This window comes from Pteropus vampyrus, unplaced genomic scaffold (genome assembly GCF_000151845.1).
Source record: "Pteropus vampyrus isolate Shadow unplaced genomic scaffold, Pvam_2.0 Scaffold14, whole genome shotgun sequence".
In the NCBI taxonomy this organism is placed as follows: domain Eukaryota; kingdom Metazoa; phylum Chordata; class Mammalia; order Chiroptera; family Pteropodidae; genus Pteropus; species Pteropus vampyrus.
The window spans coordinates 10,496,502-10,508,914 of NW_011888795.1; the positions used below are offsets into that span (position 1 = coordinate 10,496,502).

Genomic DNA, 12,413 nt, shown 5'->3' on the forward strand with positions numbered 1-12,413 from the left:
CAGACTAGTGGTGGGATGGGGGATAATAATATGTAGATTTATATATTCTTTTGGAAATCAGGTACTTTAATGTAAATATCACTTCATGTACTTAGCATGTGTTTCAGCATACATGACATAGTATAATTACGTCCATTTTTCAGATGTAAAATTTAATGCACACAAGATTGCATGATATCCCAAATCTAGTCTTGCTACTCAAAATGTGGTCCATGGCATCATTTGAGAGCTTGATAGAAGTGCAACTCTTATACCTCACCCCAAAACCACTTTAATTTACATTTTAATACATAATTTGCATTTTTATCAAGATCTCCAAGTCCTTTGAAAGCAAAACTTGTCTCATCATTGAAAGATAATTAAACAAGAGTCTCCTGACTCCCAGCCCTATTTGTTCCCTGTTCATGAGAACTTTGTTGCCTCACATTTTGGGAAAAGGGAAGGTGTTGTTTAATCAGAAGTTTTAATTAATTAAAAATAACTTCCTGTAGGCCAGCCAGGTTACTTATTTTATCATTGCTTTCTCTCCTAATCGACCTTCTCTTTGGAGGTAAAAATCCTCTCCCTTTTCAATGATGGTTTGCTGAAACCATTTTTAAGTTTAAATAACAACCCTCTCACAAATGTACGATATGCTAATTCCAGGGAATTTGTCAGCTAGGTGTCTATGTGAATTAGTATTATATTAGATGCTATAATAACACAAACAATGAGAAAAGAATAAATAGTTTCACACATTTTGCCTGGATATCCAAGATTTGAGATGGCTTGCAAACATTAAGATAGTGGTTAAAACAAAGGTTAAAAGCAAAAAAATAAGTAATGTAGGACTATTCTTGGGGGATAGAAACCCAAGGAAATCTACTTTAGTTCTTGACTGCTCTGATCAAAAAGGAAATTTGGTGGGTTACAATTTATAAAGCTCTGTAATAAAAAGATACTTGCCAATTAGGGGAGCAAGCCTAGCTCTAACTGACTTTAGAAGAGACTTATTGATCATTCTAATAAAAGTATTTAACAATGTGTATAATGATTTTGAAAGTTTGCTATAACCGTAGAGTTGTTCTTAATGGGGTTGTTTTGACATAGGTATTTTTATAGATGCTAGAGCAGACTTTACAAGTGAGCTAACTTTCTGTTTGATTGCCTGGTGACATGACTGTGTTGAGAGAATCTGGAAGATATAATGGTAAGCATTTTCATTAGGCTAGTTCTCAATTGTCTCAGACCCTCTCTGGCTGGGAAAGAGGTAGTCGTAAGCACTGGCTGTAAATTATAATCACCTTAGGAGCCTTTTAAAGAGGTGTAGTGCTTTAAGGGAGGGGCCTATGGTAACTTGGAGGGGAACATAGAGGGGTCTTCTGGAATCCTAGGGATGTTTTGTTTCTTCATCTGAGTGCTGGCTACACGAGTGTACTCAGTTTATGAAAACGATGTACACTTATGAGCTGTACACTTATGAGGTGTACTTTTTTGTATGTATATTATTTTAGTGAAAAGTTACTTTTTTGTAGGCCTCATCCCCTCAGTTATCTCAATTAGCTCCCGAGCATGGATGTTTTGTAAAAGCGCTCCAGTTTTTTTAATGTGCCACTAGAGATGAATAACTTTATTACGGGCATTTCAAAATCATTGTCAAATACCTGTAATGAATATAGCAAGTTTGGGAAAAGGGAAGATGTTGTTTAATTAGAAGTTTCGATTCAGCACATTGGTTGATCAAAAGGAAATCCATGTGTTAACTATCACAGATGTGGATAGGAAATTCTTGGTAATAAGAGTTTAAAGAGTATGACTCGTTCCCTCTACAGTGGCTAGGACACATCTCCTTTCTACTTGACGGCAGAGCCACCACCACTACCACCGACTTTGGATCTATATATATATGCTCAAGCATAGAGCAGACTAGATACAAACTGAAAGAGTGGAAGAAATTGTTTTGACAGAGATTTCAAGGTAGAAATGATGGTCCATGGCATCATTTGAGAGCTTGATAAAAGTGCAGACAAGTTTTCTCTTTCCTGTTAAAGGCGCATTAGTACTGTGGAATGAACACTGTGAACAAGCTTGCAATTCTGTGATCCACCAGGAAGCTGAGTACATGCCTGACAGCTAGGGAATTCGCCCACTGGCAGTAGTAGTAATGTTGGTTTTTCCTTTATGACCCATTTAAATGCTCAAAAATACTATGGTTTGGATATATGAAATTGTTCTTTTAGAGAAGAATTAAACTTGTCGATGCCATTCCCAGAATGTATAGTTAAACTTATATGCACAAGTAGTTAGCTGCTTTTTTTTTTCTTAATTATGAAGAGAGAGTATTTATTTAGTTCATCAGAGTTCTATCAAATTAGGTATCTTTAAAAAAAAGGAGACAAAACATCATTGAGTAAAAGTAAAGAAATCCTAAATAAATGAATACATACATCATTGGAAGACTCAGTATTGTTAAGATGGGAATTCTTTCCAAATTGATCTATAAATTTAGTGCACTCTTTATCAACATCCCAACATGCTTTTTTGTAGAAATTGACAAGTCGTTCCTAAAATAGCCAAAGGACCTAGTATATTGTTAAAACAATTCTAAAAAGACTAACAAATTTGTAGGGTTTAGACTCTTGGATTTCAAAGCTCATTATAAAGCTACAATAACCAAGATAATGCGGTATCAGAAGGATGAATATATAAGTCAATGGAACAGAATAGAACGTCATGTGTGTGTATGTATATAGTCAATTAATTTTTTAATAAAGGTGCTAAAGTAAGCTGCTGTTTTCTTTCCTCTGTTTCTTCCCTTTTTCTTGTCAGTATGTTTGCTCTTAGAAAACATGCTGTCTTTCAGTCACTGATTTTCTTCTGTGAGCTAGAAAGGCAGATAAATAAATTTGTTAAAACTGAGTAAGTTGCAAGTAGCTAGGCAAAAGTCTGAGAGTCCTCTTTCACCAAAGTACATGTAGACTTTAATATATGACTTTTTGTTTGCCTCTTAGCTTTTTTTTAGGAAGGTGACATGGGCACATAATGAGCTGACGATAAATGAGGTATTATTGTGCTAGTGCGCTCTTTTCCAACTTTTGGGTACCATGGTTTCAGTGCTAGGCCAGCTTTATATGAAGGCAGAGTCAACAAATACCCCTTATCTTTATCCCTACTTACAGATATTCCTTAATGTTATAACTTAATAGCAGTATTATTTTAAATTAAAATACCGATTCTTCTGTTACCAGGGAATGGAGACTTAATGTTTAATGGGCACAGAGTTTCCGTTTGAGATGATGAAAATGTTGTGGAGATGCTTGATGGTAATGGTTGTACTACACTGCATACATACTTAATGCCACTGAATTGTACACTTAGAAGTGGCGATAATGGTAGTTTATGTTATGTATACATTACCACAATAAAAAAAAAAATACAATTCTTCTGGTTCAGGTAAGGCTCTAGAACTTTTGTATGAATGCTTCATACATCTGTTTGGAAACAGATTTTGATAGAGACCATAGTGTACTTCTATCACTGGGGTAGTGAGAGGCTTCCCCAGAGGAAGATGACTTCACCTGCATCACAGTTTGCCAATGGAACACTAGTAAATTTATCTTTTTATATCTCACTTCTAGGCTATCCATCCAGGATATGGTTTTCTTTCAGAAAACATGGAATTTGCCAAACTATGTCAGCAAGAAGGAATTATCTTTATAGGTCCTCCTTTATCTGCAATTAGAGACATGGGAATAAAGAGGTATGAGTTTATATCTTTTAAATATAACCATAGGAGGGTCAATTGAAATGGTTTGTTTTACCTATAATAGACATTGCTAATTATACTCTTTTGTTGTTATAAGCATAAGTTATTTATCTGCCACTCCAGCGAATTACAGAAAATATTCAGCTAATTAGTATATCTAACCAACATGTTAATTCTTTGGGGGGAGAGAAAAACAAGGTGAGATGAGATACCACATGAAAAACTGGATAGAGAAACATTAACATATTATAATTTTGTATTAATATTTATTGTCTCAGACAGTAGTCCTTTCTTTCTCTATGGGATGTTTTCTTTAAATAGTTCCATTGTATTTTATAGACTGGGCTATATTTGAAATATTTTACAGAATTGGGGCATCTCATTTTTTTCATTGTTTGTTTTTGGTTTTTTGTTCTAAAGCACATGCAAATCCATAATGGTTGCTGCTGGAGTACCTGTTGTAGAAGGCTATCATGGCGAGGACGAGTCAGACCAATGCCTGAAAGAACATGCTAGGAGAATTGGTTATCCCATCATGATTAAAGCCATCCGTGGTGGAGGAGGAAAAGTAAGATTATGCATGCTTGCGTTTTCCATTTTAGGCTTGTCTTTTTGTTTTGTTTGTGTTATAATCATAACTATCTTTCTACCTTAGGGTATGAGGATTGCTAGATTCGAAAAAGAATTTCAAGAGCAGCTAGAATCAGCACGGAGGGAAGCTAAAAAGTCTTTTAATGATGATGCTATGCTGATTGAAAAGTTTGTGGACATGCCAAGGTGGGTTCAGCATTTTATTCTGCCTCAGATTTTTTAAATTATATATAAAAAAATGCATGCACATTATATAAAATATAAAGTTCTAATAAAATGTAAATACATAAGTCCCTCAATCCCACTCCTTTAATGAAAGGTTACCCCTGTAACCACTTTTATAGTATGATGTGCATCCTTCCAGGCTTTTCCATGTGAATAGAAACATTTATACATATGCACAGAAAACAAAATATATACAGAACAGTGAATAGAATCTTATATAATATTTATTATATGCTAAGACTATATCATAGCTACCTTTCCATATCAGTAAATATGGCTCTACCTCATTCTTTTATTGGGCTTAATGGTTCAGTGATATTGGTATGCCATTAATTTGTTCAATTCATTTCTTGTTGATGAACTTTTCAAAATAAAAAAAATTCTTGTATGAAATTAAGCTGGATTTTACAGAACTCCATGAGCATCAGTTGAGATGCTCAGAAAATGGAAATAGAAAATGGAAATTGAATTTTATTTGTGATATGTTAACAAATTATACTAACAGCTCACACTTACATGGTGCTTATCATGTGCCAGATTCTAAGTATTTTACATAGACTAACGAATCTTACTGTCCTAATTCTAATCTAATGCTTACAAGAACCCCATTAGGTGGGTACTATTCCCGTTTTTTAGGTAAGGATACTGAGCAACAGAGTAGTCATGTGACTTGCCTGAGGTCTCCTGGCTAGGAAGTAGTGAAGCTTGGATTTGAACCCCGGCAGTTTGATTTCAAAATTCATACTTGAAGCCACTGTACTAAACTGCTTCTCTAGCTACCATGATAACAAATGCCATGTAAATTTCTAAGTTTTTTTTATTTTCTGGAATTTCATTTTCATGTCTATTCCTTAACATATGATATTGATTATAAAGCTTCCTATATAATAGGTTTTGTGGTAATTTATATGTATAGGTATAGATATAGATATAGATAGAGATATAGATATAGATACATAGATATAGATATAGATACATAAAGATATCCTATAAGTCAAGTGTCTTTATAAAGAATAATTCATTTAGGAATTTACCTTGAAGGTAATGAACTGAAGCTTCAGGCCCTTCCTTTGCATGAGCCTCTTCCAAGATCCTCTACCTAATTTTGTATCCTTTATTGTTTTTGTTTCAGGCTGTACAAAGCTTAGGACTGTCCCTGAGCATGGCACATAAGTTAAATTCATTTAGAGTTAGTTAAAAAAAAAATGTTAACCTCAAAATAGTCCAGTTGATTAGGAGAGCACAGCATATGCCATCTGTTGGTGGGAAGTAAGAAAAAGACAAAGGAGGTTCTAAGGTAAATTTTTCAAAAAAACATAGGCTCACTATCCAAATTGGCGTACTCTTGAGTTAGAATTATTTTGGAGATATCAGCTAGCTATTTCAGTGACTGTAATTCAATGCCTACAACATATTTTTTTAAAGTTGTAAATTCTTTCCTTGTGAAATATTAGCTATATGTTACCTCACCTTGTAATTTTTTTCCTCCAATATCTGGAAACTCCTGGAAATTAGGCTCTGCTCATATATTTCTTTTTAATTTTCTCCTATATCAGGGGTCCCCAACACCTGAGCTGTGGCCCGTTACCGGTCCATGGCCTATTAGGAACTGGGCCGCACAGCAGGAGGTGAGCAGTGGGCGAGCGAGCGAAGCTTCATCTATATTTGCAGCCGCTCCCCAGCGCTAGCATCACCACCTCAGCTCCACCTCAGATCGTCAGGCATTAGATTCTCATAGGAGCACCGGTTCCTAGTGCCAAATAGGTTGGGGACCACTGCTCTATATAATACCTGGCATACTACTTTCTTCATGATAGGCATCAACAATATTTTTTGAAATATAGAAGTAATATGACTACATTACAAACTTTTGGAAAGTACAGAAGTTAGAAAACAAAGTCACTCATAATCTCATTCTCTAGGTATTAGCATTTCTATGCTGTATTTTCTAGTAATATTATAATATTATGCTAATCATACTGTATATACTGTTATATCTTGCTAAATAATTACCTGTTGAATTAATGGCATGCCAGAAAGTTTTCAAGGTGGTGCTGATAACTGAGAAAAGTAGATACCAAGGTGTTTACAAATTTTATCAGATTTGTAAAAGACTCTCTTTAAGAATAAAAAATTAGGTACAGGATCCAGGAAGAGGCTCATGCAAGGGAAGGGCCTAGAGCTTCAGTTCATTACCTTCAAGGTAAATCTCTCTCTGGTCATGGTTCCTAAATGAATTATTTTTTATAAAGTCACTTGGCTTTCAGTATATCTGTATCTTTATCTATATATCTATATATCTATATATATCTATAAATCATCTGAAAGGCTGGGATAGAAAATAGTCTTCAAAGTGTACTATCTGGAGGGAAATAAAAAAAAATCAGATTCCTCCCTCACTTCATATTTAATATGTATTCTAGATAAATTAAAAATGTAAATAGGAAACAAAAAACTTTAGAACTTTTAGAAAATATCAAGTTGTTCCTGACAGAATCCAGCTGTATCAACCTGTCTTGCCAGACCTCAGCAGTGGGTAGTTGGAGCGGCTATGATTTTATGTACCACCTGGTTCTCAGACACTGTGCTCCAGAACCTCTAAGTTAGATAAAGCAACAGGAAAGTTCAGTCAGCAGCAGGAAAATAACACAAGCAATTTGATGAATACAGAAATCAAAACAGAGAACACTGATCTTTGATGATCTTCCTTTGTAAGCAGCCAAAGGAAAAGTATTTCTGGGAACTCAGAATAAAAACTGTGTTCTGCTCCTGGTGTGACCCCCACATGTTCCTTTTAGAACCTGGAGTCCCTGCTATAGTGTCCTCTTCTCCAGAGCAGCTAAAAGATACAGGAGAGTCAGTAGAAGTGGTAGAATTTTACAAACTATACAGCTCCCACATGTAAAGAGCTTGGAAGTTGTTACTCACATTTGAAAAGTGAGTAAAAAGCTGAACAGAATAAAAGTCAGTGAGGTCACAGGGTAAACCACCACTCTAAAATCTGGGCGGGCATGTGAATACGGTGAATCAGCTGAGATCAGCTTACAAGGAGCAGAAGATGCTAGAATCATAAGCTAGTAGGAACACTTACTTGGGAATTTTGAAATATTACTGGAGGCTGAGTGTGGGCTAGCTTGATAGTGAGAAACTCCTTAGAGCCAAGTGTTAGGGGGACCCCCAAATTTTCATGGGTTTTATTTCTAGAACCCTATCAAAGTGAAAATCTGAGAAAAATTTTCTCAGGGGGAAGAGAAAAGTAACCATTTTGAAAAAAGTCCAGAGCACTCTCTTCTCAATATCAAAAGCCAGCACTCCAAGGGAAACTTTGCCAGAACATTTTCTGTCCATGGGAAAGGGCTGATAGCCAAATCTAATCTCTAACCTTCTTGTTTCACCTAAGGGAGAAAAAAGGTAAGAAACACTTCTGAAGCACAGAGTCACAGGCCCACTAAAACACTAAGATTTAATCGTTAGATTATAGAATGCTTTCCCTCCCCTACCCCTTACCATGTCACCAGAACTCCAGTATAACAGTGGATTATAACGGAAAGAGCTGCAAGACACGGACACTACTTAAGAAGCAGTTTTTAGGGAAACCCAAAGACAGCAGGAGAAAACAAAACAAGAATGTGTTTGATGGACTCATCAGTAAACTGGACAGAGCTAAGGAAGGGATCAGTGACCGTGAAAATATGTCAATGGAAACTCCCCAAATACAAAGATAAGTAAGAATAAAGAAAAATATAACATAAAAGAACTACCCAAGAACTGTGGGACAATTTTAAAAAAAGTAACATGGTATTTGAATAGTACAAGAAGAAAGAAATGAGCGGGAGAATGATTTCAAGTAATAATGGCCAAAATTTTTGCAAAATTGATGACAGACACCAAACTACAGAACCAGGAAGGAAGTTCAGAGGACATCAAACAGGTTAAATATCAAAGAAATTTAAAAATTATATTCAAACTTTAGGAAAACAAACACAAATAGAAAATCTTGAAAAAGCCAGAGAGGAGGAAAAACACCTTACCTATAGAGGAACAAGGATATGTATTACATCAGACTTCTCACCAGAAACCATGCAAACAAGAATCAAGTAGAGCAAAATGTATAAAAGTGTTGAAAGAAAAAAAAACAAACACAAACCTAAAGTTCTATATGCAGTGAAGTTATACTTCAGACATGAAGGAGAAATAAAAATGTCCTCAGACAAAAATTGAGGGAATTTGTCACCAGTAGACTTGCCTTGCAAGAAATGAAAACAAAAGTACTTCAAAGAGAAGGAAAAGTGATACAAATTAGAAACTCAAATTTAATAAAGAAAAGAACATTATAGAAGGAATAAATGAAGGTAAAATAAAATCTCTTATTATTCTTATTTGATCTCACAGTTAACGGTTTGAAATAATAATAGCAAGAATGTATTTGGTGTTGATGGCTTGAGGATAAATAAAAAGAGGAAGAAAGGTCAAGAAGACATCCAAAAGGAAGAGATCGGCTCCTATTTTGTTGGACAGGTGGAAAAATTTTCAAATGGAATGTTCAGTAGGAATGATATATCAAGAAAACAAATTCTTCTGAGTGGTTGAATAAAGTACTTCATGAGGTGAACAAAAAGGAACACATATGAGCCACTGTGCTGAAGAGTACATTTACAAGAATTCCCAGGTTTTTAAATTTTTTCTTCTATGTTTGACATTTTTATTTTTAAAAAATCTAAAGGGAAGACATTTGCTGATTACTTGTTTCTGTATTATGGTGGCGAATATGCGAGGTGAACTACGGTGCGAACATATCAAAATAAGCCTACTGAGAAGAATGCTTTTGTGTTCACCAGATGGTCTGTGTTAGCCTTGTTTTTTTATTATATGCATTTACCCTTAATATGATTTCTGTTTATAAAATAATAACTTTACTATTTTATATGCAACATTGAAGTGCCTTTATTTGTTTTTTTTTCTTTTTTGTGATTTAATGTTAGTATAGTCTTAAAAACTAATGATCCATATTAATTTATTTCTTAACATTTTATGATGAGCCATTTTAATTTTCAATCTGCCATAGTTTATAAAATCTGACTGTAAAAGCTGATCTTGAAAAACCTCCTTATCATAGAATGTTTTCATTGGTTTTTTAAGGATATATGAAATAAGACTATAACTTATAATTTTGATGTAGTAAGATTTATCTGTCTTTCCTTTAACAGTGTGTACTTTTTGTAACTTGCCCCTATTCTGAAGTCATAAAGATAGTCTCCTATGTTTTCTGTCTTTTCTTATTTCCCAGTCATTTCATTTTTTCCTTTAATATTCATCCGATAAATGGAAAGGTTTTCATCAAGTGTTTACAAATTTAACTATAGTTGTGTTTCTCAATTCATATCCTCTATTTTGAGGTGAAAATATCCCATCTTACTTAAAATAAAAATAGAAGAATCCTGGTGACCTTGGCCAACAGTTTGGCTCAATGAATGTGATATTTGTCATTTATAACAAAGTATATTAACATCTGCATTCGCTTTTAAATAGACATGTAGAAGTCCAGATATTTGGCGATTACCATGGCAATGTTGTGAACTTGTTCGAAAGAGACTGCAGTATACAGAGGAGGCATCAGAAAATCATCGAGGAAGCCCCAGCGGTAAGGACCTTGTGAAGAAATTTGTAGGCTTCTCTATAATAGAAACCCCAGTCACTCTGATTTTCACATCAGAAATCCGTAAAGCTAGTATTTCTCCCTAAGTCCTGCTGGACAACCACTTCCCAGCAGTGATGTAAGGATAGGGCCCCACCACAGTGTTAGGGATGAGGAGGGAATTGGTGCTCTGGGGCTGCCATACAGAAGACACAACAGGACCATGTTCCATCTGGATAGTTTCTAGGAAAATCTTCGCTGATCCAAGTACCTTCCTGATAGTCACTTAGTAATTGTCTTGGTTATCAGATAGACTATGACATTACTTCTGTCCAAGCAACCCATATTTTACTGAATAATGGCTCAAAAGCACAAGTGGAGCGATGCTGATAATTCGGACATGCCAAAGAAGCTGTAAAGGGCTTTCTTTAAGTGAAAGTTATGTATGTATAGGAAAAAAGAAAAACTTATGTAGAGTTCGTGAATCTTTGGGGTTTCAGGGACACACTGGAGGTCCTGGAACATATACCCCACAGATAAGAGGAGATTTCATATATGTTTTTACCAATATGTATTTCTATTAGGTCAGGGATCTGAAGTTTCTGATTAATCAGTTTGTTATTCTCACATTCAAATTTTAATTTCTGTTGCAGAGTATATTATACCTTTTGAAGTAAATGTCAACAATAATTTTAGTAAAATGTTATTTTCAAACAGACTGCTTAAATATATATCTTTAGAGCACAGTTTTTAAAATGTTAAAAATTTTGCCTATTTATTGACATACATTTCTTTTTATGTGCCTTTCTTATTAACTTGGAATCTCAAGGTTCACCATTATTCCAAGATAATTATTGGGCAAATGATTTAGATTGCTTTATCATCTTAAAATACCAGCAGAACCATTAAACAGTTGTCAATTAAACAGAAATTGGGACAGTTAAACTGTAGTATAGGACAGTGTTTCTTGATGAAATGTATAACATTAGCTTTTTATCTTTATTATCTCTTTAATGCAATATTTGATACACAGAACTGTAATATTGAATCTTAATGGAAATTTTTAGTGGGGCTAGGTACTAATGGAAATTTATTTTAAATATTTTTCATAGCCCGGTATTAAACCTGAAGTAAGAAAAAAGCTTGGAGAAGCTGCAGTCAGAGCTGCTAAAGCTGTAAATTATGTCGGAGCAGGTTTGTTAAGATTTGTTTCTAATAGAGAAGGAGAAACAATTATTTATGTTTCAGAGGCAAAAGAAACATGTATCTCTTAAATCAGTGACTTTCGAACTTTTTTGACATCTACAGAAAAAATGTATTTTGTATTGAGACCCCATATTTACACATAAGTGTTTGTATTTATATTCAGATTTTTGAAAAAAATATTTCACAAAATAGTACTTATCCTAATTATGTATAATACTATTTGATATTTTTTCTCCTATTTTAAATTAAAATCACTAAATTGATTTTTTGCATTTTAAAAACTAATAAACTTTATTTTTAACAGCAGTTTTAGGTTCACAGCAAACTTGAGCAAAAAATACCGATATTTTCCCACACACACAGTCTCCCCACTATCAGCATTCTACATTAGAGTGGTACATTTGTTATAATCAATAAACCTATACTGGCACATCATTATCACTCACAGAAGATAGTTCACATTAGGTTTCAGTCTTGACGTTGTACGTTTTGAGTTTGGACAAATGTTTAATGACATGTATCTCCCATTGTAGTATCATACAGAGTGGTTTCATTGCCCAAAAAATCCTGTGCTCTGCTCTTTATCCTTCCCTGCCTCCAACCCCTGATAACCACTGATCTTTTTATTGCCTCCATAGTTTTGCCTTTTTCCAGAATGTTATATATTTAGAAGTATACAACATGTAGCTTTTTAAGATTGGCTTATTTCACTTACTAATATGAACTTAAGCTTCTTCCATGTCTCTTCATGGCTTGATAGCTCATTTCCTTTCAGCACTGAATAACATTCTATTGTCTGGATGTACCACAGTTTGTTTGTCCTCTCACCGACTGAAGGACATCTTGGTTGCTTCCAAATTTTGGCAATTGTAAATAAAGCTGCTACAAACATCCATGTGCAGATTTTTGCATGGACATAAGTTTCAATTCATTTGGATAAATACCAAGAGCAGGATTGCTGGATTGTGTGGTAAGATTATACTTAGTTACATAAGAAATTGCCAAGCTATT

At 34.5% G+C, this 12,413-nt stretch overlaps 1 protein-coding gene across 1 annotated transcript in view; it reads left to right on the top strand.

Annotated features, from left to right (window-relative positions):
- MCCC1 (methylcrotonoyl-CoA carboxylase 1) overlaps positions 1–12,413 on the top strand; it is a 49,568-nt gene that overhangs the window by 8,579 nt on the left and 28,576 nt on the right. Inside the window, exons 5-9 of the mRNA XM_011382783.2 lie at positions 3,618–3,739; positions 4,166–4,313; positions 4,401–4,522; positions 10,091–10,202; positions 11,309–11,390. Coding sequence (XP_011381085.1) covers positions 3,618–3,739; positions 4,166–4,313; positions 4,401–4,522; positions 10,091–10,202; positions 11,309–11,390 — 586 coding nt within the window. The remainder of the gene's footprint in view (positions 1–3,617; positions 3,740–4,165; positions 4,314–4,400; positions 4,523–10,090; positions 10,203–11,308; positions 11,391–12,413) is intronic.